Raw genomic sequence first — 27,817 nt, forward strand, 5'->3', positions numbered from 1 at the left:
TGTGTGGCTAATCTTATGTGCCTGAACCAATTCCTTTCATGTTTGAGTCGAGCTCAGAACAAGTCAAGGGTCCGAGGTAGAAGACTGTGGAATCGCTCCCTTATCTAAATTAATAATTCAGAGAAGTACAGAGGAGAGTTACGAGGATGTTTCCGGGACTGGAGAATTTTAACTATGGGGAAACATTGGATAAGCTGGGATTTTCTTTGGAGCAGTGGAGGCTGAGAGGACACCTCATTGAGGTTTATAAAATTATGAGGGGCCTGGATAGAGTGGATAGGAAGGACCGGTTTCCCTTAGCAGAGTGCTCAATAACCAGAGGGCATAGATTTAAAGTAATTGTTATAAGGTTTAGAGGGGATTTGAGGGGAAATTTCTTCACCCAGAGGGTGGTGGGGGTCTGGAACTCACGGCCTGAAAGGGTGGTAGAGGCAGAAACCCTCACCACATTTAAAAAGTACTTGGATGTGCACCTGAAGTGCCGTAACCTACAGGGCTACGGACCGAGAGCTGGAAAGTGGGATTAGGCTGGGTAGCTCTTTGTCGGCCGGCACAGACACGATGGGCCGAATGGCCTCCTTCTGTGCTGTAAATTTCTATGTTTCTATGACCTTGTCTACCTGCGGTTGGGACCAGCTCACGTTCATTGAACACTAACCACTAGGTTAAGAAGGTCTCTGAGTTGCCGTTCTCAGCGGCTTCAAGCCGATCGTAGGTTGCCGTGTCTCGGCAGACTAAAACAGAATTCAAGGCCGGACACAAAATGGGGCCTGTGTCGTCGAACACACCTGATAACCACGGAGATCAAGCAAATTACTGACAGCAGCTGCAAAAGAGCGGGAGATAGTCCTGCTCTAGAGACTCCCTTTGTGCTGAATTAAAGTTGTAGCAAGCTGAATAAAGCCTTGTGACAAGAGGTATTAGTCGGACATTCATCATGTACCATTTGCGGGCGATCTGTACCAGCGACACTCTGTACCAACAGCTACAGATAATCCGCCTGGGGAGAATTGCGCAGCCTAACCGGTTCATCTCTCCCTCTCCATAGGTTAATTCTTCAAATGACATATCAAAACAAAAAAAGAAGGAACTGTACAAGTAAACACACCACCCTGCCAGTCGTTTCTGGGAGGCAACGTCCCAATGTGGGATCTACAGCTCGTCCAACCGGACAGGAAATGAGGGATTAACTTCCAAGGAAGCTTCTCCATTGGGAATACAATCTACTCCTGTCAAACGTGCGCCAAATCTTTGACAGTTACACCAACAAAAGCAATATACCCCAGCTTCGGAACAGGTGGGAGATGTTCGTCTGTGATGTCCGCACAGATACTCCCCCCAGCCCCGTACTGCACCATTGAACAAAGTTTCCTTGCATTTCTCCCCTTCCCCACATTCAACACTGCAACAGATTAATAAATAGAGGCGGATGGTGATGCAGTCTATGCCACCTACATGTGCTCAGTTTGCTGAACTTTACCAGTTTGATTTACTCACTGATGACTGGACAACTTATGGACCATCAGTATTTGTTGATCAAGGCTGGTTGCACAGGGCTTACTCACCATACAAAGCAATAAGACTTACATTTATATAGTGCCCTTCACGACCACCGGACATCTCAAAGCGCTTTACAGCCAATGAAGCACTTTTGGAGTGTTGTCACTGTTGTAATGTGGGAAACGCAGCAGCCAATTTGCACACAGCAAGCTCCCACACACAGCAATGTGATACTGACCCAGATTGATACGTCCTTACTATACAGTATAAATGCACACGAGGCCCATGCTTGAGAGAAGGTCAGTCTGTGACCTGTCCTTTATTCCTTAGCACTCAAGTCATGAAAGTGGGTGGAGCTTCCTCTTTTATACCTGAAGGTCCAGGTTAGGAGTGTCTCCCACAAGTTCACCACCTAGTGGTCATTGTTCTCACAGTGTACAACTGAGGTCAGATTATACATGGGTTACAATGCTGGTTGAATACATGACACAGATCATCTGTTTTTTTGTTATTTTGATTGAGGGATAAATATTGGCCCCAGGACACCGGGGATAAGTCCCCTGCTCTTCTTTGAAATAGTGTCGTGGGATCTTTTACGTCCACTTTAGACGGGGCCTCCATTTAATGTCTCACCTGAAAGACGGCATCTCCGACAGTGCGGCACTCACTCAGTACTGCACTGGGAGTGTCAGCCTAGATTTATGTGCTCAAGGCTCTGGAACGGGACTTGAGCCCACAACCTTCTGACTCAGAGGCAAGTGTGCTGCCCACTGAGCCACAGCTGACACTCCAATAGAGTGATACAGTTAAACCAAAAGTCCAAATCAGAAATTGCACACCCTTTGAATTCTAACAATGAATGTATCTATCGTGAAATCTGCTGGTGAGAGCGAGGTAGATTTCCAACATGCGGTCAGTTTTCTTAAATACTTTTTTCTCTCTCTTTGCTTCCTCTGTTCCTCTGATGTTATAGCCCACATCTCAGCAGCTTGCATTTATATAGCGCCTTTAACGTAGTGAAACGTCCCAAGGCGCTTATGAGATTTTTAAAAATTTGACACCGAGCCCGCATAAGGAGAAATCAGGGCAGGCGACCAAAAGCTTGGTCAAAAAGGTAGGTTTTCAGGAGCGTCTTGACGGAGGAAAGAGAGGTAGCGAGGCGGAGAGGTTTAGGGAGGGAGTTCCAGAGCTTGGGGCCCAGGCAACAGAAGGCACAGCCACCGATGGTGGAGCGATTATAATCAGGGATGGTCAGGAGGGCAGAATTAGAGGAGCGCAGACATCTCGGGGGGGGTTGTGGGGCTGGAGGAGATTGCAGAGATAGGGAGGGGAGAGGGCCATGGAGGGATTTGTAAACAAGGATGAGAATTTTCTCCTTGCATTATCCGTTCAACCAATGATATCATTCGGTGGAATAGTTCCTTTGAAAACAGGGGAGCATCACCTCGATAAACAAGGCACAAATTTAGGCTGTTTCTACACTAATAATATGACTTATTTGCCATCATTAATTCGAAGCTTAGATATTTGGAGGACACCAAGTTGCTGCAAGGCGACTTTGAGAGGTGCAAAAAGGGAACCTTTTTTTTTGAATATGCATATTAAATAGGGCTCATACTGGTGGCATAGACTGCATCACCAAATAACTTGTATAAAGTACAACTACTGTGATAGTAATACCAGCAAACAAGAAACACAGAGATTTCACCATGCATCTCTGTAAATAATCTCAGAAAATGCCCAGGAGCACGATGGCAGGCAGAATCCTTTGTCCCATTCATCCGAGGAGCCTGCTCGGTTGTTCGATGGCCGTAGCCTCGTCGAACATGTTTCTAGCTTTTTAAAAAAGACTCGTACTTTTTCTTTGATCAAGGCAACGGCCAACTCTCCTCCCTTCTCCGTGGAGTTTAATTCCCTTTGTTTGGCAGGAGTCAGTCTATTTGGTGTTCCGACACATCGTCCAGAGGCAACACCATCATCTGTCAAAAGGACCAAAAAAACAGGAGTTTCATTCATAAGAACATAAGAAATAGGAGCAGGAATAGGCCATACAGCCCCTCGAGCCTGCTCCGCCATTCAATAAGATCATGGCTGATCCGATCATGGACTCAGCTCCACTTCCCCGCCCGCTCCCCATAACCCCTTATCCCTTATCGTTTAAGAAACTGTCTATTTCTGTCTTAAATTTATTCAATGTCCCAGCTTCCACAGCTCTCTGAGGCTGCAAATTCCACAGATTTACAACCCTCTGAGAGAAGAAATTCCTCCTCATCTCAGTTTTAAATGGGCGGCCCCTTATTATAAGATTATGCCCTCTAGTTCTAGTCTCCCCCATCAGTGGAAACATCCTCTCTGCATCCACCTTGTCAAGCCCCCTCATAATCTTATACGTTTCGATAAGATCACCTCTCATTCTTCTGAATTCCAATGAGTAGAGGCCCAACCTACTCAACCTTTCCTCATAAGTCAACCCCCTCATCCCCGGAATCAACCGAGTGAACCTTCTCTGAACTGCCTCCAAAGCAAGTATATCCTTTCGTAAATATGGAAACCAAAATTGCACGCAGTATTCCAGGTGTGGCCTCACCAATACCCTGTATAACTGTAGCAAGACTTCCCTGCTTTTATACTCCATCCCCTTTGCAATAAAGGCCAAGATACCATTGGCCTTCCTGATCACTTGCTGAACCTGCATACTATCCTTTTGTGTTTCATGCACAAGTACAGTCAATACAATACAGTCAAGCCCATAATCACTGACTGTCACATGCCTGGCTAAGCACACACATTTCAACCCCATGGTGTACTAGCAACTTCTGACTCGTAAATAAAAATACTAACAGCTTGTTAGAGATCTAGGGCAGAGGAAACGCTTCAAGGCACCCTCAAAACCTCCTTGAAAAAGTGCAACATCCCCACCGACACCTGGGAATCCCCGGCCCAAGACCACTCAAAGTGGAGGAGGAGTATCCGGGAAGGCGATGAACACCTTGAGTCTCTTCGCCGGGAGCACGCGGAGACCCAAGCACAAACAGCGGAAGGAGCGCACGGCAACCCAGGCCCCCCACCCACCCACCCGTCCCTCCAACCACCGTCTGCCCCACCTGTGACAGAGACTATAGGTCCCGCATTGGACTCTTCAGTCACCTGAGAACTTGTGTTAGTGTGGCAGCAAGTCATCCTCGACTCCGAGGGACTGGCTAAAAGGAGATGATGTAGGGAAATGTGAGGTTATTCACTTTGGTAAGAAGAATAGGAGAACAGAATATTGATGAGAAACTTTTAAATGTGGTGTTCAGAGAGATTTGGGTGTCCCTTGTGCAAGAAATACCGAAAGCTAGCATGCAGGTATAGCAAGCAATAAGGAAGGCAAATGGCCTGTTGGCCTTTATTGCAAGGGGGTTGGAGTATAAGAGTAAGGAAGTCTTGCTACAATTGTACAGGGCCTTGGTGAGACCACACCTGGAGTACTGTGCACAGTTTGGGTCTCCTTATCTAAGGAAGGGTATACTTGCCTTGGAGGCAGTACAACGGAGGTTCACCGGACTGATTCCCTGGGATGAGAGGGCTGTCTTATGATGAGAGATTGTGTAGAATGCGCCTATACTCTCTGGAGTTTAGAAGAATGAGAGGTGATCTCATTGAAACATACAAGATTCTGAGGGGGATTGACAGGGTGGATGCAGGGAGGATGTTTCCCCCGGGCTAGGGAGTCTAGAACCAGGGGTCACTGTCTCAGGAGAAGGGGTCGGCCATTTAGGACTGAGATGAGGAGGAATTTCTTCACTCAGAGGGTTGTGAATCTTTGGAATTCTCTGCCCCAGAGGGCTGTGGAGGCTGAGTCTCTGAATATATTCAAGGCTGAGATAGACAGATTTTTGGAGTCTAGGGAATCGAGGGATATGGGGATCGGGCGGGAAAGTGGAGTTGAGGTCGATGATCAGCCAATGATCTTATTGAATGGCGGAGCAGGCTCGAGGGGCCGAATGGCTGACTCCTGCTCCTAATTCTAGTGTTCTTATGTTCTAAATCAAACTGTGTCTGAGCTAAATGTAGAGCAAAGACACAAGAGTGACTTAGCTGGTAGCACTCTTATCTTCGAGTCAGAAGGTTGTAAGTTCAAATCCCCACTAGGGGCATGGTCAGTGCCGGTCTGAGGGAGCTCTGCACTGTTCGGTGGCATCTGTGTCATCCGTGGCTCAGTGGGCAGCACTCTCGCCTCTGAGTCAGAAGGTTGTGGGTTCATGTCCCACTCCAGAGTCTTGAGCAGATAATTCTAGGCTAACACTCCCAGTGCAGTGTTGAGGGAGCGCCACACTGTCGGAGGGGCAGTACTGAGGGAGTGCCGCACTGTCGGAGGGGAAGTACAGAGGGAGCGCCACACTGTCGGAGGGGCAGTACTGAGGGAGTGCCGCACTGTCGGAGGGGAAGTATAGAGGGAGCGCTGCACTGTCGGAGGGGAAGTACTGAGGGAGCGCTGCACTGTCGGAGGGGCAGTACTGAGGGAGTGCTGCACTGTCGGAGGTGCTGTCTTTTGGATGAGACTTTAAACTGAGGCCCTGTCCGCTCTCTCAGGTGGATGTAAAAGATCTCACGTCACTATTTCGAAGAAGAGCAGGGGAGTTCTCCCTGGTGTCCTGGGGCCAATATTTATCCCTCAATCAACATAACAAAAACACATTATCTGGTCATTATCACATCGCTGTTTGTGGGAGCTTGCTGTGCGCAAATTGGCTGCTGCGTTTCCCACATTACAACAGTGACTACACTCCAAAAATACTTCATTGGCTGTAAAGCCCAGTGGCCGTGAAAGGCGCTATATAAATGCAAGTCTTTCTTTCTGGAGGTGGGTGTAAAAACATCCTTTGAAGGGCAGTTCTCCTGGTGCCTTGGCCAATGTTACTCCCTCACTCACTCACCTACCACTACCATCAAAAGCAGACTAACTAACTGCTCATTGATTCCATCTGCTGTTTGTAGGAACTTCCTGGCCGCAAATTGTGCTCTTCCAATTCTGGCCTCTTGAGCATCCCCGATTTCCATCGCTCCACCATTGGTGGCTGTGCATTCAGCTGCCTGGGGCCCCAAGCTCTGGAACTCCCCCCCTAAACCTCTCTGCCTCTCTCAGCATCGGGTGCTGGAGGCTGCACGTGCCTGCAGTGGTTACAGACTTCGGTAAAGGAGGGAGGAGCTGATTATTCCTCCCGCGTCGGCAGTAGGGACCTCAGTCCCATGGCTTTCCGGTGCCAACATTACCCCGGGGGAGGGAAAAGGTCCCTTCTTCTAATGCCAAGCGACGGCCCACTCACCCATCCGCCGTTCTCCTGCAGCCAGGGGACAAACATGTCCATGTACTGCATGCTGTAGCCCATCAGTTGCTGCACGGGGTGGCTGCTGATTCCGGCCACCCTGCGGGTCAGTTCCATGGTCAGTGCGATCTTCGTCAGCTCGGGGCTGGTGGTCGGACCCTCGTGCTGCTCCTCAACATTGGCCGTAAAGACTTCCACCAGCTTGGTGAAGCTGCGGTACGACATCCTCTTCATGGTTCGTTGGAGCAATGGGTCTTCCTTTATCTGCAGGAGCGTACAACAACAACTTGCATTTATAGGTTAGACTCAGGAAGAATGTTCCCGATGTTGGGGAAGTCCAGAACCAGGGATCACAGTCTGAGGATAAGGGGTAAGCCATTTAGGACCGAGATGAGGAGAAACTTCTTCACTCAGAGAATTGTGAACCTGTGGAATTTTCTACACAGAAAGTTGTTGAGGCCGGTTCGTTAGATATATTCAAAAGGGAGTTAAATGTGGCCCCTACGGCTAAAGGGATCAAGGGGTGTGGAGAAAAAGCAGGAAAGGGGTACTGAAGTTGCATGATCAGCCATGATCTTATTGAATGGTGGTGCAGGCTCGAAGAGTCGAATGGCTTACTCCTGCACCAATTTTCTGTTTCTATATAGCGCCTTTAATGTAGTGAAACATCCCAAGTATTATGAGATTTGAAAAAAATTTGACACCGAGCCGCATAAATAGAAATTAGAACAGGTGACCAAAAGCTTTGGTCAAAGAGGTAGGTTTTAAGGAGTGTCTTGAACATAAGAACATAAGAAATAGGAACAGGAGTAGACCATACGGCCCCTCGAGCCTGCTCCGCCATTTAATAAGATCATGGCTGATCTTATCATGGACTTGAAGGAGGAAAGAGAGGTAGAGAGGCGGAGAGGTTTAGGGAGGGAGTTCCAGAGCTTGGGGCCCAGGCAACAGAAGGCACGGCCGCCAATGGTTGAGCGATTATAATCAGGGATGCTCAGGAGGGCAGAATTAGAGGAGCGCAGAGATCTCGGTGGGTTGTGGGGCTGGAGGATATTACAGAGATAGGGAGAGGTCATGGAGGGATTTGAAAATAAGGATGAGAATTTTGGAATCGAAGCATTGCTTAACCAGGAGCCAATGTAGGTCAGCGAGCAGAGGGGGTGATGGGTGAGCGGGACTTGGTGCGAGTCAGGACATGGGGCAGCGAGCACAGGGGGTGATGGGTGAGTGGGACTTGGTGCGAGTTAGGACACGAGCTGCCGAGTTTTGGATCAACTCTAGCTTACGTAGAGTAGACTGTGGGAGGCCAGCCAGGAGTGCGTTGGAATAGTCAAGTCTAGAGGTAACAAAGCTCGCCATGGATGGATGGCTTCAGCAGTAAGTTTAACATGAAGCACATTGTAACTTTAAATATTATATACAGTAAAACAATACTTTGAAACAGAGAACAGTGGTGAACGGTTGTTTTTCGGACTGAAGGAAGGTATACAGTGGTGTTCCCCAGGGGTCAGTACTGGGACCACTGCTTTCTGTGATATATATTAATGACTTGGATGTGGGTGTACAGAGCACAATTTCAACATTTGGGGATGGCACAAAACTTGGAAGTGTAGTGAACAGTGAGGAGGATAGTGATAGAGTTCAGGAAGACAGAGACAGGCTGGTGAAATGGGCGGACACATGGCAGATGAAATTTAACACAGAAAAGTGTGAAGTGATACATTTTGGTAGGAAGAACAAGGAGAGGACATAGAAACTAAAGGATACAATCCACGAACAGAGAGACCTGGGGTATATGTGCACAAATTGTTGAAGGTGGCAGGGCAGGTTGGGCAGGTTGAGAAAGCGGTTAAAAACGCTTACGGAGTCCAGGGCTTCATAAATAGAGGCAAAAATAGAATACAAAAGCAAGGAGGTTATGATGAACCTGTATCAAACACGGGTTCGGCCCCAACTGGAGAATTGTGTCTAATTCTGGGCACCACACTTTGGGAAGGATGTGAAGGCCTTAGAGAGGGAGCAGAAAAGATTTACGAGAATGGTTCCAGGGATGAGGGACTTCAATTACGGGGAGAGCAATGTTCCCTTAAAAAAATCTGTTGGTGAACAGCCCCTGCGGCCCAGTCACAATACCCCATCACTGCTTCCACAACTCGAATTCCACAGATTTACAACCCTCAGAGAAGAAATTTCTCCTCATCTCAGTTTTAAATGGGCGGCCCCTTATTCTAAGACCATGCCCTCTAGTTCTAGTCTCCCCCATCAGTGGAAACATCCTCTCTGCATCCACCTTGTCAAGCCCCCTCATAATCTTATACGTTTCGATAAGATCACCTCTCATTCTTCTAAACTCCAATGAGTAGAGGCCCAACCTGCTCAACCTTTCCTCATAAGACACCCCCTTTCATCTCAGGAATCAACCTTGTGAACCTTCTCTGAACTGCCTCCAAAGTATATCCTTTCATAAATATGGAAACCATAACTGTACGCAGTATTCCAGGTGTGGCCTCACCAATATCTTATATAGCTGTAGCAAGACTTCCCTGCTTTTATACTCCATCCCCTTTGCAATAAAGGCCAAGATACCATTGACCTTCCTGATCACTTGCTGTACCTGCATACTATCCTTTTGTCTTTCATGCACAAGTACCCCCAGGTCCCGCTGTACTGCGACACTTTGCAATCTTTCTCCATTTAACTAATAACTTGCTCAAGCTAAATTTGAGACTGGGACTTGGATACTATAGACAGTACGGAACCAGAAGACACACGTTTTCACCAGGAGAAGCAGCGAGTAAGCCAACGAATCGGTGAGCATCATCCCTGCCCACGCATCTTTAAGATCACAGCCACTGTGTGAGGGGGTGTTGTGTGTGTTCGCCCAACCAAGCCGTAGGAGGGTTTTAGTGGGGAGGTTTTGCTGCAAGGACCATAGGGGTACGCCCAGCCAGTCGGTACAGATTCGGGGATACACTGTGGATGCGAGCAGAGGGTTTAGACGTTGGGTACTTCGCGAAAGGGGCGGTTTAGATATGCCAGGGTATTGGACTGTACTGCATCGTCACTGTGTTTACTTATAGCTTCGCTGTGTTGAGGTAGCTTTAATAAAGCATTGACGGTTGAGACGGAGGTATTTGTCCGTGACTCATTCATCTGTTCAGTTCAGTAATCACTCCCAGGTCTAGAACTAGTGTAACGATGGGGTGCATCAAAAACACCCAAGGGAAACCACTTACACCGGGCCAGCAGCCTGGCACCCAAGAGGGGGGTGACGGGGCTACCTGTTGGAGGCCCAGCTGAGCACATGGGCACCATTGTCGGTTGGTCGGCGCGTGCCCGAGGGACGGTGACACAGGGTGCGGCGACGAGCAGTGCTGGAAAAAAAAATGGAGGGCAATTTATGAAATGTCGGTGACTCCGTGCCGACTAGGTGGTGAGTCTTCACCCACCCGTGGTCATGGCTCTTATCGAACGGGGCAATTTCGGCCCCAAGGTCTCCACAGGGCCTCGGGTCAGCACGCCCAACCTCAGCCCACATCGCTGCCTCTCACCTTCTTGTTGATTCCATCTCCTTGCTCTTGCAGCATCAGCACAATCTTCTCAATCATCTTCTCCTTGTCAGTCATCGCATTATTGTTCACTGAAGAAAAATTCAACGAGAACAGAACGTCAGGCGGCATAAATGACACCTCTGCAGCCGCCCCGATCCACAGCAGCCAGTCCTTTGTGCCCACATCGTACACCTCGCCTTTCCGATAGGCGGGGCACCCAGCTCACAAACCCCTCCGCAGCCTCGGGAATGGAGAGAAAGGGGGCCGTGGGGGAGCGGTTTGCTTTTGTAACCTCGCTCCTCGGAAAAATTCTGCTGCTCCTTTTTAGGATACAGGAGCATTCAACCCGGTTCCCTTAGTCCCCAAACACGCACCCCACTGGTTTCCAGACACCCCCTCCCCCTGGGTTCCAGATACTCCTCCCTCCCCCTGGTTTCCAGACGCCCCCTCTCCCTGGGGTTCCAGACAACACGTACCTGTCTCTGATGAGTCAGCTTCAGCGTTGGGGCTCAATTCATGGCAGTACTGCTGTGCCAATCGATCCAGCTTCTTCGCCACTTTGGAGTAGAATTCAACATTTTCGGTTGCTGCTGACCCTAGAGACAATTTTAGAAACGTTCACTGAAGGCTCGAGGTGAGCTGCATAGAAAGGGAACATGGTTGGCCGCGAGAGCGCTACAAGGCCGGAAAACACACTGGGAGTTTGCACGCAGCCACAGTGCCAGCTGTGCTTCACTCTTGCCCTCAGGAAGCATTTCTTCACACAAAGGGTGGGGGAAATCTGGAACTCACTCCCCCATTTCAGCTGTTGAGGCTGGGGGAGGGTCAATTGGAAATTTCAAATCTGAGATTGATATAAAAGCAGGGAAGCCCTGCTACAACTGTACAGGGTGTTGGTGAGACCACACCTGGAGTACTGCGTACAGTTTTGGTCTCCGTATTTAAGGAGGGATATACTTGTATTGGAGGCAGTTCAGAGAAGGTTCACGAGGTTGATTCCTGAGATGAAGGGGTCAACTTATGAGGAAAGGTTGAGCAGGTTGGGCCTATACTCATTAGAGTTTAGAAAAATGAGAGGTATCTTATTGAAACATGTAAGGTTCTGAGGGGGCTTGACAGGATAGATGCAGAGAGGATGTTTCCCCTCGTGGGGGAATCTAGAACTAGGGGGCATAGTTTAAGAATAAGGGGTCGCCCATTTAGAACTAAGATGAGGAGGAATTTCTTCTCTCAGAGGGCCATGAATCTGTGGGATTCTCTGCCCCAGGGAGCTGTGGAGGCTGGGTTAGGGTTAGGGTTATATTTAAGGTGGAAGTAGACAGATTTTTGAATGATAAGGCAGTGAAGGGTTATGGGGAGCGGGCAGGGAAGTGGAGCTGAGCCCAAGATCAGATCAGCCATGATCTTATTGAATGGCGGAGCAGGCTCGAGGGGCCAGATGGCCGACTCCTGCTCCTATTTCTTATGTTCTCACGATAGATTTTTTGTTGAGTAAGGTTATTCAGGGTTACGGAACCAATTTGGGTAGACGGGAGTTCAGAGACAGATGAATGACGGAACAGGCTCGAAGGGTTCAATGGCCTCCTCCTGTTGCTGTACGGCCCAGGAGCACACTGGCTTGTGCAGTTAGCCAATTGCAACAGAAACCAGTTACTTTGCCATTCTTACTGTAGCTGGCCACTGAGTCACTTGTTTCACTAATTAGTCAGTGGTAACCCCGAGAGGCATTATAAAGTATTTATGGCCCAGAAACAGGCCACTGGACCCCACCGCTCTGTGCCGGTGTTTATGCTCCACACCAGCCCTCCTCCCACCCCTCTCCATCTCACCCCATCACCATATTCTTCTATTCCTTTCTCCCTCATGTGTTTATCCAGCTTCCCCTTAAATACATCGATACTATTCGCCTCAACCCCTCCCTGTGGCAGCGAGTTCCACATTCTCACCGCTCTCTGGGTAAAGAAGTTTCTCCTGAATTCCCGATTGCATTTATTAGTGGCTATCTTATATTTATGGCTCAGAGTTCTGGTCTCACCCCACAAGTGGAAACATCCTCTCTACATCTACACTATCGACCCCTTTCATTATATTGAAGACCTCGACCAGGTCACCCCTTAGTCTTCACATTTCTAGAGAACAGAGACCCAGCCTGTTCAATCTTTCCTGTTCGGTATAACCCCCTCAGTTCTAGCATCATTCTAGTAAATCTTTTTTGCACCTTATCCAATGCCTCTATGTCCTTCTTATACTATGGAGACCTGAACTGTGCGTAGTGCTCCAAGTGTGGTCTAACCAAGGTTCTATACAAGTCTAGCGATGTCAGCTGTGGCTCAGTGGGCAGCACTCTTGCCTCGGAGTCAGAAGGTTGTGGGTTCAAGTCCCACTCCAGGGACTTGAGCACAGAATCCAGGCTGACACTCTCAGTGCAGTGCTGAGGGAGTGCCGCACTGTCAGAGGGGCAGTACTGAGAGAGTGTCGCACTGTCGGAGGGGCAGTACTGAGAGAGCACTGCACTGTCGGAGGGGCGGTACTGAGGGAGTGTCGCACTGTCGGAGGGGCAGTACTGAGGGAGCGCTGCACTGTCGGAGGGGCAGTACTGAGGGAGCGCCGCACTGTCGGAAGGGGCAGTACTGAGGGAGCGCTGCACTGTCGGAGGGGCAGTACTGAGGGAGCGCCGCACTCTCAGAGGTGCCGTCTTTCACATGAGACGTTAAACTGAGGGCCCCGTCTGCTCTCTCAGCTGGACATAAAAGATCCCACGGGCGCTATTTCGAAGAAGAGCAGGGGGAGTTATCCCCGGTGTCGTGGGGCCAATATTTATCCCTCAATCAACATCATAGAAACAGATTATCATTTTCACATTGCTGTTGGTGGGAGCTTGCTGTGCGCAAATTGGCTGCCATGTTTCCTACTGTACAACAGTGACTATACTCCAAAAGTACTTCATTGGCTGTAAAATGACGTCTGGTGGTCGTGAAAGGCGCTACATAAATGCAAGTCTTTCTTTCTTAACATAACTTCTCTGCTTTTCAATTGAATCCCTCTAGAAAATGAACCCTTTAAAAGACCGGGGGTAAGCTGCTACGAAGGGTCGCAACAGTTGCTGCAGGGCAAATGGCTCACCATCAGCACTGCTCATGTAGTTGACGATTATGGGTAGCGTGTTGGGCCGGGGTGATGAAGGCTCAGGCCTCTTCTCTATCTCCGCCGCTGGGGTAGAGTCGGACACTTTCGTGTGCGACATTCTCCGAAACAGGTTTAAAAACCTCTGGTGGCTGCTCTTCTTCTTGTTGCTGTGCTTGCCGCTCTCCTCTGTGGCCGCCTCCGTCACCGCGTTGGCCACGGAATCCCCCGATCCGACTGCGCAGGCGATCAACGGGTTGATGCTTTTCTGCCTCTTCAGGGAATTGGCCTTCGAGTCAGCTTTGTTGCCGTTCTTCCCGGCTCCCCGGTCTTCCAGCAGCTCCAAGGAATCCCTGGACTTCTTGTCGGAGGCAACGTCCGCCGTCTTCTTCCTCTGCCGCCTGATCAGCCTCTTCATGGTCGTCCTGAAGCCGTGCTTCTTCTCCTCCGCCTGGGATATCTCCTCGTCTGTCGTGTCCCAATCAGTATCATCCTCCGTCCCCTCGGCTCGCCTCAGACTCTTCTTTTTCTCCTCTGCATCTTTCTCCAAACTCTCCTTGCGGCCCGTATTTCTCCGCGCGTGCGGTTTGACAATGGTGTTGGGGTCCTGGCTCTCGGGGGTCCTGTTTACAAAAAAAAAATATTGAACAGAGACATAGAAACATAGAAAATAGGTGCAGGAGTAGGCCATTCGGCCCTTTGGGCCTGCCCCACCATTCAATATGATCATGGCTGATCATTCCTTCAGTACCCCATTCCTGCTTTCTCTCCATACACCTTGACCCCTTTAGCCGTAAGGGCCACATCTAACTCCCTTTTGAATATATCTAACGAACTGGCCTCAACAACTTTCTGTGGTAGATAATTCCACACGTTCACAATTCTCTGAGTTAAGAAATTTCTCCCCATCTTGGTCCCAAATGGCTTACCCCTTATCCTTAGACTGTAACCCCTGGTTCCGGACTTCCACAACATCGGGAACATTCTTCCTGCATCTAACCTGTCTAAACCCGTCAGAATTTTATATGTTTCTATGAGATCCCCTCTTATTCTTCTAAATTCCAGTGAATATAAGCCTAGTCGAACCAGTCTTTCTTCATATGTCATCCCGGGAATCAGTCTGGTGAACCTTCGCTGCACTCCCTCAATAGCAAGAATGTCCTTCCTCAGATTAGGAGACCAAAACTGTACGCAATATTCAGTGGTTTCACCAAGGCCCTGTACAACTGCAGTAAGACCTCCCTGCTCCTAGACTCAAATCCTCTCGCTATGAAGGCCCGCGTGTGCCAATTAAAACCTTCAGGGGAAACGGTAGCATTAGAACACGAGAAGAATTAGGAGCAGGAGTCAGCCATTTGGCCCCTCGAGCCTGCCCCGCCATTCAATAAGATCGTGGCAGATCCGATCCCGGCCTCAACTCCACTTCCCCGCCCGCGAGCATATTGGTTATGTTACCGGACAATTAATCCAGAGGTGTGCTGCCCACGGAGCCACGGCTGACACACAGAAAGGGTAACTTACTTCGATATGAACTTCTTGGCATCGTGGTAGTAACGCCCAACATGACCAACGGTGGCGGCCTCGTCAAACGTCAACATCCTCCGCAGGAAGGCCTCCATCACCAGTTTTGTTTCATTTTTTAGGACGATGAGGCTGTGCCTCTCCGCCTGGCTCAGCTCACCCTCTGCCGTCACGGAATCCGGCACCTGCGCTCCCATCACGGAGCTAAAGGAACAGAAATAACAACCATCGCACATTAGACACCATCACCATCATGGGCAGTCCCTCGCAATCGAGGAAGACTTGCTTCCACTCTGAACATAAGTCCTTAGGTGGCTGAACAGTCCAATACGGGAATTACAGTCTCTGTCACAGGTGGGACAGACAGTGGTTGAGAGTAAGTGTGGGACAGGTTTGCCGCACGCGCTTGATTTCTGCACGCTCTCGGCGACGAGACTCGAGGTGCTCAGCGCCCTCCCGGATGCACTTCCTCCCCTTAGGGCGGTCTTTGGCCAGGGACTCCCAGGTGTCGGTGGGGATGTTGCACTTTATCAGGGAGGCTTTGAGGGTGTCCTTGAAATGTTTCTTCTGCCCACCTTTGGCTCGTTTGCCGTGAAGGAGTTCCGAGTAGAGCGCTTGCTTTGGGAGTCTCGTGCCTGGCATGCGGACAATGTGGCCTGCCCAGCGGAGCTGATCGAGTGTGGTCAGTGCTTAAATGCTGGGGATGTTGGCCAGATCGAGGACGCTAATGTCGTTGCATCTGTACTCGGAGGGGATTTGTAGAATCTGCAATCAGATTCACCAAAGAGGGAGAACGTTCAACGTAAACTCGGCCCAACAGCAGTGACATAAGCAACACAGAATCTAATATGTTTCAATAAGATCACCTCTCATTCTTCTGAAGGGGATTGACAGGGTAGATGCTGAGAGGTTGTTTCCCCCGGGCTGGAGAGTCTAGAACCAGGAGTCACAGTCTCAGGATAAGGGATCGGCCATTTAAGACCGAGACTCGGCTTAACATCTCATCCGAAAGAAGGCACTTCCGACAGTGCGGTACTCCCTCAGCACTGCACCAGGAGTGTCAGCCGAGATTTTTGTGCTCAAGTACCGGGAGTGGGACTTGAACCCACAACCTTCTGATGCAGAGGCGAGTGTGCTGCCCACTGAGCCACGGCTGACACTTGAGTCGAGACTAGGGAGCGCAATTTGAGTGGCACCGTACAAGAGTGCCAGCTTGGCTGAGTTGGCAACACCATTGCTGGTAATTCGGAAGGCCGTGGGTTCAAGCCCCAGAAACTCCAGAACATGAGTCCAGACTCTAGGCTGACACCCACAGTGCAGTGCTGAGGGAGCGCCGCACTTTGGGAGGGGCAGTGCTGAGGGAGCGCCGCACTGTCGGAGGGGCAGTGCTGAGGGAGCGCCGCACTGTCGGAGGGGCAGTGCTGAGGGAGCACCGCACTGTCGGAGGGGCAGTGCTGAGGGAGCACCGCACTGTCGGAGGGGCAGTGCTGAGGGAGCGTCGCACTGTCGGAGGGGCTGTACTGAGGGAGCGCCGCACTGTCGGAGGGGCAGTACTGAGGGAGCGCCGCACTGTCGGAGGGGCAGTGCTGAGGGAGCGCCGCACTGTCGGAGGGGCAGTGCTGAGGGAACGCCGCACTGTCGGAGGGGCAGTGCTGAGGGAGCGCCGCACTGTGGGAGGGGCAGTGCTGAGGGAACGCCGCACTGTCGGAGGGGCAGTGCTGAGGGAGCGCCGCACTGTCGGAGGGGCAGTGCTGAGGGAGCGCCGCACTGTCGGAGGGGCAGTGCTGAGGGAGCGTCACACTGTCGGAGGGGCAGTGCTGAGGGAGCGCCGCACTGTCGGAGGGGCAGTACTGAGGGAGCGCCGCACTGTCGGAGGGGCAGTGCTGAGGGAGCGCCGCACTGTCAGAGGGGCAGTGCTGAGGGAGCGCCGCATTGTCGGAGGGGCAGTACTGAGGGAGCGCTGCACTGTCGGAGTACCGTCCTCTCAAAACTGACGTTAAAGTGAGGGTCCTGTCTGTTCAGATGTGTGGTGAAGGAGAGTTCTCCCAGTTCTTGGCCAATATCCTAAAATGCTTCACCTACATTGAAAGATTTGGAATGTAGTTACACATGTTATGTAATAAATGTGGTGGCCATTTTGCATATAGTATTGAGAGGAATGACCAGTCAGTGGTGCACATTCCTCATTTCGCAAACAATATAATTGAAAAATAGAGAAGTTATGTTAAATTTATATAGACCATACAGTTGTAGTCTCCATATTACAGAAAGGATACAGAGGCGCTGGAGAATGTACAAAAATGTTTGCAAGAATTTTACCAGAACTGTTGTAACTATCAGGAAAAGCTAAACAGGTGGGGCTCTTCTCTCTAGAAAAGCAAAGTGACCTAATAGAAGTCGTTAAAACTCAGAAAGGGTTCAATAGGATAGAGAAATATGTGGAGAAATGTTCCACTTTTGGGTGCCTTCCAGAACTAGAGGCCATCAATATAAGATAGTCACTAATAAATCTAATAGGGAATTCAGGAGAAACTTCTTTACTCCTGCTGAGGGAGTGCCGCACTGTCGGAGGGGCAGTACTGAGGGAGCCCCGCACTGTCGGAGGGACAGTACTGAGGGAGCGCCGCACTGTCGGAGGGGCAGTACTGAGGGAGCGCCGCACTGTCGGAGGGGCAGTACTGAGGGAGTGCCGCACTGTCGGAGGGGCAGTACTGAGGGAGCGCTGCACTGTTGGAGCGCTGCACTGTCGGAGGGGCAGTACTGAGGAAGCGCCGCACAGTACTGAGGGAGCGCCGCACTGTCGGAGGGGCAGTACTGAGGGAACGCCGCACTGTCGGAGGGGCAGTGCTGAGGGAGCGTCTCACTGTCGGAGGGGCTGTACTGAGGGAGCGCCGCACTGTCGGAGGGGCAGTGCTGAGGGAGCGCCGCACTGTCGGGGGGGCAGTGCTGAGGGAGCGCCGCACTGTCGGAGGGGCAGTGCTGAGGGAGCGCCGCACTGTCGGAGGGGCAGTGCTGAGGGAGTGCCGCACTGTCGGAGGGGCAGTGCTCAGGGAGCGCCGCACTGTCGGAGGGGCAGTGCTGAGGGAGCGCCGCACTGTCGGAGGGGCAGTGCTGAGGGAGCGCCGCACTGTCGGAGGGGCAGTGCTGAGGGAGCGCTGCATTGTCGGAGGGGCAGTGCTGAGGGAGCGCCGCACTGTCGGAGGGGCAGTGCTGAGGGAGCGCCGCACTGTCAGAGGGGCAGTGCTGAGGGAGCGCCGCACTGTCGGAGGGGCAGTACTGAGGGAGCGCTGCACTGTCGGAGTACCATCCTCTCAAAACTGACGTTAAAGTGAGGGTCCTGTCTGTTCAGATGTGTGGTGAAGGAGAGTTCTCCCAGTTCTTGGCCAATATCCTAAAATGCTTCACCTACATTGAAAGATTTGGAATGTAGTTACACATGTTATGTAATAAATGTGGTGGCCATTTTGCATATAGTATTGAGAGGAATGACCAGTCAGTGGTGCACATTCCTCATTTCGCAAACAATATAATTGAAAAATAGAGAAGTTATGTTAAATTTATATAGACCATACAGTTGTAGTCTCCATATTACAGAAAGGATACAGAGGCGCTGGAGAATGTACAAAAATGTTTGCAAGAATTTTACCAGAACTGTTGTAACTATCAGGAAAAGCTAAACAGGTGGGGCTCTTCTCTCTAGAAAAGCAAAGTGACCTAATAGAAGTCGTTAAAACTCAGAAAGGGTTCAATAGGATAGAGAAATATGTGGAGAAATGTTCCACTTTTGGGTGCCTTCCAGAACTAGAGGCCATCAATATAAGATAGTCACTAATAAATCTAATAGGGAATTCAGGAGAAACTTCTTTACTCCTGCTGAGGGAGTGCCGCACTGTCGGAGGGGCAGTACTGAGGGAGCGCCGCACTGTCGGAGGGGCAGTACTGAAGGAGCGCCGCACTGTCGGAGGGGCAGTACTGAGGGAGCGCTGCACTGTTGGAGCGCTGCACTGTCGGAGGGGCAGTACTGAGGGAGCGCCGCACTGTCGGAGGGGCAGTACTGAGGGAACGCTGCACTGTCGGAGGGGCAGTACTGAGGGAGCGCCGCATTGTCGGAGGGGCAGTACTGAGGGAACGCTGCACTGTCGGAGGTGCTGTCTTTCGGATAAGACGTTAAACCGAGGTCCCGTCTGCTCTCTCAGGTGGACATAAAAGATTCCATGAAGAGCAAGGGCGTTATCCCTGGTGTCCTGGGGCCAATATTTATCCCTCAATGAACTTAACAAAAAAACAGACTATCTGGTTATTATCGCATAGCTTGCTGTGTGCAAATTGGCTGCCGTGTTTCCCACATTACAACAGTGACTACACTCCAAAAGTACTTCATTGGCTGTAAATTGCTTTGAGACGTCCGGTGTTCATGAAAGTTACTATATAAATGCAAATTTTTATTTTTTTCTTTCGGAGAATGATGAGAATGCGGAACTCGCTGACACAGGGAGAGGTTGAGGCGAATAGTATTGATGCATTTAAGGGGAAGCTGGATAAACACATGAGGGAGAAAGGAATAGAAGGATATGGTGATGGGGTGAGATGGAGAGGGGTGGGAGGGGGCTGGTGTGGAGCATAAACCCCGGCATGGAGCGGTGGGGCCCAGTGGCCTGTTTCTGGGCTGTAAACACTGTGTAATTCCATATTATCTATCCTTTGCTGGCAGTGGTTGAGGGAAAATTGTTGGCTGGGACACCACGATCTTTGAATAGTGCCAAGCGATCTACATCCGCATAACCACCATTTATATCTTTAATGCATAAAATCATCCCAAGGTGCTTCAGAGGTGCATGGGAATTAAGTAGGTGCCCATCCAACTGAGCAGTGATTGGATGGATGGAGCAAAAAAACCTGGTCACAGAGGTGGGTTTTGTAATGTATATACACCTGCGAGTATGCTCACAGGTCTGTATATTGGTTGTGCACGCAGTGTCCACTGGTACGCTCACGGGCTTCCACGAGAGATGGGCACCAGAAGGACTGGAGTGCATCATCACCCCTGGCAACCAGATTTTAATTTGAGTTTTTTTTGTCTAAAGTTTAATATGGGAGCACTTGTATTAACGTTCAACTAAAAATATTTGTTGAGCTGTTGGGGTTCCAATATTTGAAAGGGTTGCTCCTCGATTTCTGGCTGCACTTTCAGTCCCACGCTCCTGATCTTCGGGCAGCCTGTGCGGAGGGGAGCGGGCAGGTCGGAAGGCCTCCTCGTAAGACTGCTCCTGGGCCTGGCCAAGGGGGCCATCAGCCGGTCCAGGCAGTTGGCGGTCGAGGGAGTCGTTCAGCCCGACTGCCTGCCTCTTTTCCGCAGTTACATCCGAGCCAGGGTGTCCCTGGAGATGGAGCACGCGGTGTCCACCAGTACGCTCGCGGCCTTCCGTGAGAGGTGGGCGCCGGAGGGACATGAGTGCATCATCACCCCCGGCAACCACATTTAAATTGGATTAAAAGTTTTCGTTACAGTTTTAAATTGTTAATTTGTGGGTTCTAGTGCCAAAAAGGGGCACCTGTTTAAGTTTCTACGAAAATAGTTGTAGAGCTGTTGACCGATTGCCTGCCTCTCTTCCGCGGTAACATCCGAGCCAGGGTGTCCCTGGAGATGGAGCACATGGTGTCCACCGGTACGCTCGCGGCCTTCCACGAGAGGTGGGCGCCGGAGGGACTGGAGTGCGTCATCACTCCCGGCAACCAAATTTTAATTTGATCCGTTTAATGTCTGAAGTTTAATTTGTTTATTTGTTGCTTTTAGTGCTCCTTGAAGGGGGCATTTGATTTATAGGTTCAACTTAAAATAGTTGTAGAGCTGTTGGGTTGTGAGTGGCTTAGCCAATCACGTGATGTTCACAAGACTCAATAAAACCCCAGCCAGTTGGGTTCGGGGGATCCACAATGGGGCAGGTGGTTGTGAGCCTGGTGGATGAACTGGTAATGTGTAGTGTGATTGTTAAACCTTTGTTAATAAACCAACTGGTTCTTAATAGCAATGTGTTGCTGTGAATTCTTAAGCAAAGAATCCATGAAGCAAATACATTACAGGTCTCAAAGAGGATCTTAAAGGAGGATAAGGAGCCAACCGATAAGGAAGACGGGGCCACGGTTTAACATCCCATAAGGATGGTGCCTGTGACAATGCAACACGCCCTCAGTCAGCCGAAGTGACGCACCCTGGTCCCGGAGCAGGGCTTGAACCCACAAGTTACTGCACAGGAGGTGGCCATTTGGCCCATGCCGGTTCTCTGCAAGAGCCCTCCAGCTAATCCCATTCCAAACCACGGCCTCAACCCGTAACCCCGCTAATAACCTCGTGTCCCAGACGCAACGAGCCAGGCTGATGAAGGAGCGGCAATTCTAGTTCTGCCGCTGATGACGGGGGCGATGAACCTGAACGTGGCATAACCCTTTGTGTGGAGTTTGCCGCTCCCCACGGGCAACGAGAGACAAAGGGGATGACGGGCCAAAATGAGACGTCAATGGCGCAAGTTAGGAAACAAAAGATGAGTCGAGATAGGGTGTGTGAATGGCGGAATTATTACCAGCTGCCCTGGGAAAGAGAGAGAGAGAAAATAAATAAAAAGGGTTGTTAAAAAAAAAAAGGAAAGAAAGGGAACAAAATATGGGCAGAGGTTACGCTCTGAAATTGATGTTGAGCCCAGAAGGCTGTAAAGTGCCTAAACGAAAGATGAAGTGCTGTCCCTCGAGCTTATGTTGAGCTTCGTTGGAACAGTGCAGGAGGCCAAGGATGGAGAGGTCAGAGTGGGAGTGGAGTGGGGAATTAAAGGGACAGGCCTCAGGGTCACGCTTACGGACTGAACGGAGGTGTTCTGTAAAGCGGTCACCGCAACCTGATTGGTCTCCCCAGTGTAGAGGACACCACATCGTGAGCAGCGAATACAGTATATTAAATTGAAAGAAGTACAAGTAAATCTCTCTCTAATCTCTCCTCCTTTCCCCCCGATCACAGATCTTCCCTTTTGTTATTTCCTCGCCTCCCCCTTTCACTGTCCCTGCACTTCCTCAACAATCGGTCACATTTCAAACGCGTGCTGTTAACTCTGTTTCTCTCCTCAGATGCTGCCTGACCCGCTGAGATTTCCAGCATATTCTGTTTTTATTTCAGGTTCCAGCATCTGCGGTATTTTGCTTTTGTGACAGAGAGGGGAGATAGGCAGACTGACAGAGGGGGGCGACAGATAGACAGAAGGGGGAGACAGGCAGACAGACGGAAGGGGGAGACGGACAGGCAGAGAGGGGAAGATGGACAGACAGACGGATGGAGGGGACAGAGACAGACAGACAGAGGGGGGAAATAGACAGACAGAGGGGGGAAATAGACAGATAAGGGGGGAGACAGGCAGACAGACAAAGGGAGGAGACAGACAGACAGAGAGGGGAGACAATCAGACAGCAGATGGGGGAGACAAACAGGCAGAGAGGGGAGATGGACAGACAGACAGACAGAGAGAGAGAGGGGAGACAGACAGGCAGACAGAGAGAGAGGGGAGACAGACAGATAGGCAGACAGAGGGGGGAGACAGACAAAGGAGGGAGACAGACAAACAGGCAGAGAGGGGAGACGGACAGACAGACAGACAGAGGGGAGACAGACAGGCAGACAGAGAGAGAGAGGGGAGACAGACAGATAGGCAGACAGAGGGGGGAGACAGACAAAGGAGGGAGACAGACAGACAGACAGAGAGAGGGGAGACAGACAGGCAGACAGACAGAGAGAGGGGAGACAGACAGATAGGCAGACAGAGGGGGGAGACGGGCAGACAGAGAGGGGAGACAGACAAAGGGAGGAGACAGACAGACAGACAGAGAGAGAGGAGACAGACAGATAGGCAGGCAGAGGGGGGAGACAGACAGACAGACAGACAGAGAGGGGAGACAGTCAAAGGGAGGAGACAGACAGACAGACAGACGAGAGGGGAGACAGACAGATAGGCAGGCAGAGGGGGGAGACAGACAGACTGACAGACAGAGAGAGGGGAGACAGACAGATAGGCAGGCAGAGGGGGGAGACAGGCAGACAGACAGAGAGGGGAGACAGTCAGGCAGGCTGCAGAAATAAGCTGTGGTACATTTTGGTTCAGATTTGAAATAAACAACCCGGGAAGAGGAAGTGAGAAACTGGAGCACAGCACGCAGCGGGAACACGAGAGGAGAGTTCCCAGGGTCACGGTCAGAGCTATTCATAAATCAGCTGAAGAGCAGCGCTGTGGGGCGTGGGGGGGGGAGGATTGAATCAGTCTGCCTGCGAGAGACTCCCTCCCCACAGCACGGTTGGCACAATCCAGCATTCAGCTGGGCTCCCCCGGATCCCCAACACGTGGGTCTGTGGCAGCAGGCAGAAATCCCAGAGTAAGAGCACATGGAATAGGAGCAGGAGTCGGCCATTCGGCCCCTCGAGCCTGCTCCGCCATTCAATGAGATCATGGCTGATCTTCGACCTCAACTCCACTTTCCCGCCCGATCCCCATATCCCTTGATTCCTTTAATATCCAAAAATCTATCAATCTCAGCCTTGAATATACTCAAAGACTGAGCCTCCACAGCCCTCTGGGGCAGAGAATGCCAAAGATTCACCACCCTCTGAGTGAAGAGATTTCTCCTCATCTTAGTCCTAAATGGCCGACTCCTTATCCTGAGACTGTGACCCCTGGTTCTAGACTCCCCAGCCCGGGGGAAACATCACCCTGCATCTACCCTGTCAAGCCCTGTGAGAATTTTGTATGTTTCAATGAGATCTCCTCTCATTCTTCTAAACTCTGACAAATAACTAGGAGCGGGAAAAAAAAGACGCGAAAGACTTAGAAACATAGAAACATAGAAAATAGGTGCAGGAGTAGGCCATTCGGCCCTTCTAGCCTGCACCACCATTCAATGAGTTCATGGCTGAACATTCAACTTCAGTACCCCATTCCTGCTTTCTCGCCATACCCCTTGATCCCCCGAGTAGTAAGGACTTCATCTAACTCCTTTTTGAATATATTTAGTGAATTGGCCTCAACAACTTGCTGTGGTAGAGAATTCCACAGGTTCACCACTCTCTGGGTGAAGAAGTTCCTCCGCATCTCGGTCCTAAATGGCTTCCCCCTTATCCTTAGACTGTGACCCCTGGTTCTGGACTTCCCCAACATTGGGAACATTCTTCCTGCATCTAACCTGTCTAACCCCGTCAGAATTTTAAATGTTTCTATGAGGTCCCCTCTCATTCTTCTGAACTCCAGTGAATACAAGCCCAGTTGATCCAGTCTTTCTTGATAGGTCAGTCCCGCCATCCCGGGAATCAGTCTGGTGAACCTTCGCTGTACTCCCTCAATAGCAAGAATGTCCTTCCTCAGGTTAGGAGACCAAAACTGTACACAATACTCCAGGTGTGGCCTCACCAAGGCCCTGTACAACTGTAGCAACACCTCCCTGCCCCTGTACTCAAATCCCCTCGCTATGAAGGCCAACATGCCATTTGCTTTCTTAACCGCCTGCTGCACCTGCATTTATATAGCACCTTTCTCAACCTCAGGGCATCCCAAAGTGCTTTACAGCCAATGACATGCTTTGAAATGTAGTCACTGTTGTAAAGGTATGAACCGGCAGTATATCAGCAGGAGGGTCGAGCTGCAGTCACTAACACATTGCCTTTTACCATCACTACCCTTTTCACAATTCAAATACTTAACAGAGCGAACCCCGAGTGTCGGCAGTGGTTCAGTGGGCATCACACTCGCCTCCGAGTCCAAGGGTCCTGGGTTCAAGATCCACTCCAGGGACTGGAGCACATAAATCTGGGCTGACACTCCCAGTGCAGTACTGAGGGAGCCCCGCACTGTCGGAGGGGCAGTACTGAGGGAGCGCCGCACTGTCGGAGGGGCAGTGCTGAGGGAGCGCCGCACTGTCGGAGGGGCAGTGCTGAGGAAGCGCCGCATTGTCGGAGGGGCAGTGCTGAGGGAGCGCCGCACTGTCGGAGGGGCAGTGCTGAGGGAGCGCCGCACTGTCGGAGGGGCAGTGCTGAGGGAGCGCCGCACTGTCGGAGGGGCAGTGCTGAGGGAGCGCCGCACTGTCGGAGGGGCAGTGCTGAGGGAGCGCCGCACTGTCGGAGGGGCAGTGCTGAGGGAGCGCCGCACTGTCGGAGGGGCAGTGCTGAGGGAGCGCCGCACTGTCGGAGGGGCAGTACTGAGGGAGCGCCGCACTGTCGGAGGGGCAGTGCTGAGGGAGCGCCGCACTGTCGGAGGGGCAGTGCTGAGGGAGCGCCGCACTGTCGGAGGGGCAGTGCTGAGGGAGCGCCGCACTGTCGGAGGGGCAGTGCTGAGGGAGCGCCGCACTGTCGGAGGGGCAGTGCTGAGGGAGCGCCGCACTGTCGGAGGGGCAGTGCTGAGGGAGCGCCGCACTGTCGGAGGGGCAGTGCTGAGGGAGTGCTGCAACGTCAGAGGGCCAGTACTGAGGGAACGTTGCACTGTCGGAGGTGCCGCCTTTCAGATGAGACGGTAAACCGAGGCCCCGTCTGCTCTCTCAGGCGGACGTAAAACATCCCATGTCACTATTTCGAAGAGGAGCAGGGGAGTTCTCCCCAGTCCTCCTGGCCAATATTTATCCCTAATCAAGATAACAAAAACAGATTATCTGGCCACCATATTGCTGTTTGTGGGAGCTTGCTGTGCACAAATGGGCTGCCGTGTTTCCCACATTACAACAGTGACTGCACTTCAAAAAGTACTTCATTGGCTGTAAAGCACTTGGAGACGTCTGGTGGTCGCGAAAGGCGCTATATAAATGCAAGTCTGCCTGAGGTGTTACTGCTGCCCCCCCCCCCCGGGCGTAAAGGCAATTGTGCCCAGTTAGCGCTTCCCTAACGGGGCGCAAAAAAGGGGCAATTTCGGCCCCCCTCGTTTGCAAGGGGGATAGAGTATAAAGCAGGGAAGTCCTGCTACAACTGTACAGGGTATTGGTGAGGCCACACCTGGAGTACTGTGTACAGTTTTGGTCCAAGTATTTAAGGAGGGATATACTTGCATTGGAGGCAGTTCAGAGAAGGTTCACTCGGTTGATTCCTGAGAAATAGGGGTTGTCATTTGAGGAAAGATTGGGCCTATACACATTGGAGTTTAGAAGAATGAGAGGTGATCTTATTGAAACATAGAAAACATAGAAACATAGAAAATAGGTGCAGGAGTAGACCCGCTCCCCATAACTCTTGTCTCCCTTATCATCCTCTCTGCATCCACCTTGTCAAGCCCCCTCATAATCTTATACATTTCGATAAGATCGCCTCTCATTCTCCTGAATTCCAATGAATAGAGGCCCAACCTGCTCAACCTTTCCTCATAAGTCAACCCCCTCATCCCCGGAATCAACCGAGTGAACCTTCTCTGAACTGTCTCCAAAGCAAGTATATCCTTTCGTAAATATGGAAACCAAAACTGCACGCAGTATTCCAGGTGTGACCTCACCAATACCCTGCGTAGCTGTAGCAAGACTTCCCTGCTTTTATACTCCATCCCCTGTGCAATAAAAGCCAAGATTTCTTTGGCCTTCCTGATCACTTGCTGTACCTGCATACTATCCTTTTGTGTTTCATGCACAAGTACCCCCCAGGTCCCGCTGTACTGCGGCACTTTGCAATCTTTCTCCATTTAAATAAATACTTGCTCATGATCTTATTGAATGGCGGTGAAGGCTTGAGGGGCCAAAAGGCCTACTTCTGCTCCTATTTCTTATATTCTTATATACTTAAATGGTGCCTATAAATGCAAGGTTATGTAAAAAGAAAAAAGAGGGTTAAGAGTAAGGAGCTCTGATCAGGAGTCACTCCCGAAACTGCTTCCTTCCCACCTTTAGGCTGCTGATTTCCTCTTAATCTCCAAGAATTGAGCAATCAGGTTCATTTGACATGATTTGCTTATCTAAATGATGGGCGTTTCCCCAATTCATCTGATAAATTACATCTAACCACTCATCCAGGAAACTAAAGCAATTACATTCCCGGCAGCGTTGCCGGTATCGGTAAGCTTTGTTTTTATTGAAATTGGTGGATTGTTGTGGTGCTGGTTTCGTTGCAAGTGAAACCAGGCAAATCTAACATTAAAATATCTGGACCTGCCTTTGCCACTGGAAAAGGCAAATTCAGGCCACGGCGAGAGAATGCGCTCTTCAAAAGAAAAAAGACTCGCATTTATATAGCGCCGTTCATGACCACCGGGCGTCTCAAAGCGCTTTACAGCCAATGAAGTACTTTTGGAGTGTAGTCACTGTTGTAAAGTGGGAAACGCAGCAGCCAATTTGCGCACAGCAAGCTCCCACACACAGGAATCTGATAATGACCAGATAATCTGTTTTTGTGATGATGATTGAGGGATAGATATTGGCCCCAGGGCACTGGGGATAACTCCCCTGCTCTTCTTTGAAATAGTGCCGTGGGATCTTTTACGTCCACCTGAGAGAGAAGATGACATCTCATCTGAAAGACAGCACCTCTGACAGTGCAGCGCTCCCTCAGTACTGCCCCTCCGACAGTCCCTCAGCACTGCACTGGGAGTGTCAGCCTGGATTTATGTGCTGAAGTGGGACTTGAACCCACAACCTTCTGACCCAGAGGCGAGTGTGCTGCTCACTGAGCAACTGAGCAGTGAACTAACTTGCTGGAAGTTTAAGTGCTGACATTTGTGGGGTTAAAGTTTTGATCCCGGCTCCTGGCATTGTGTCTCTCACTGCCCAGAGTGAGAAGCTGCCACATGTACTCAGCACACCAGCAGGAGCCTGCGGCCTGTGCCC

At 50.7% G+C, this 27,817-nt stretch overlaps 1 protein-coding gene across 1 annotated transcript in view; it reads right to left on the reverse strand.

Moving 5' to 3' along the window:
* Positions 1–1,603: 1,603 nt before the first annotated feature.
* The window catches only part of bcl2l12 (BCL2 like 12), a 26,972-nt gene continuing 758 nt past the window's right edge, over positions 1,604–27,817 (reverse strand). Inside the window, exons 2-7 of the mRNA XM_070862371.1 lie at positions 15,005–15,208; positions 13,484–14,106; positions 10,837–10,956; positions 10,361–10,449; positions 6,810–7,073; positions 1,604–3,479 (exon numbers count right to left, since the gene is read on the reverse strand). Coding sequence (XP_070718472.1) covers positions 3,432–3,479; positions 6,810–7,073; positions 10,361–10,449; positions 10,837–10,956; positions 13,484–14,106; positions 15,005–15,201 — 1,341 coding nt within the window. The 5' untranslated portion in view covers positions 15,202–15,208 and the 3' untranslated portion in view covers positions 1,604–3,431. The remainder of the gene's footprint in view (positions 3,480–6,809; positions 7,074–10,360; positions 10,450–10,836; positions 10,957–13,483; positions 14,107–15,004; positions 15,209–27,817) is intronic.

This window comes from Pristiophorus japonicus, chromosome 19 (genome assembly GCF_044704955.1).
Source record: "Pristiophorus japonicus isolate sPriJap1 chromosome 19, sPriJap1.hap1, whole genome shotgun sequence".
In the NCBI taxonomy this organism is placed as follows: domain Eukaryota; kingdom Metazoa; phylum Chordata; class Chondrichthyes; family Pristiophoridae; genus Pristiophorus; species Pristiophorus japonicus.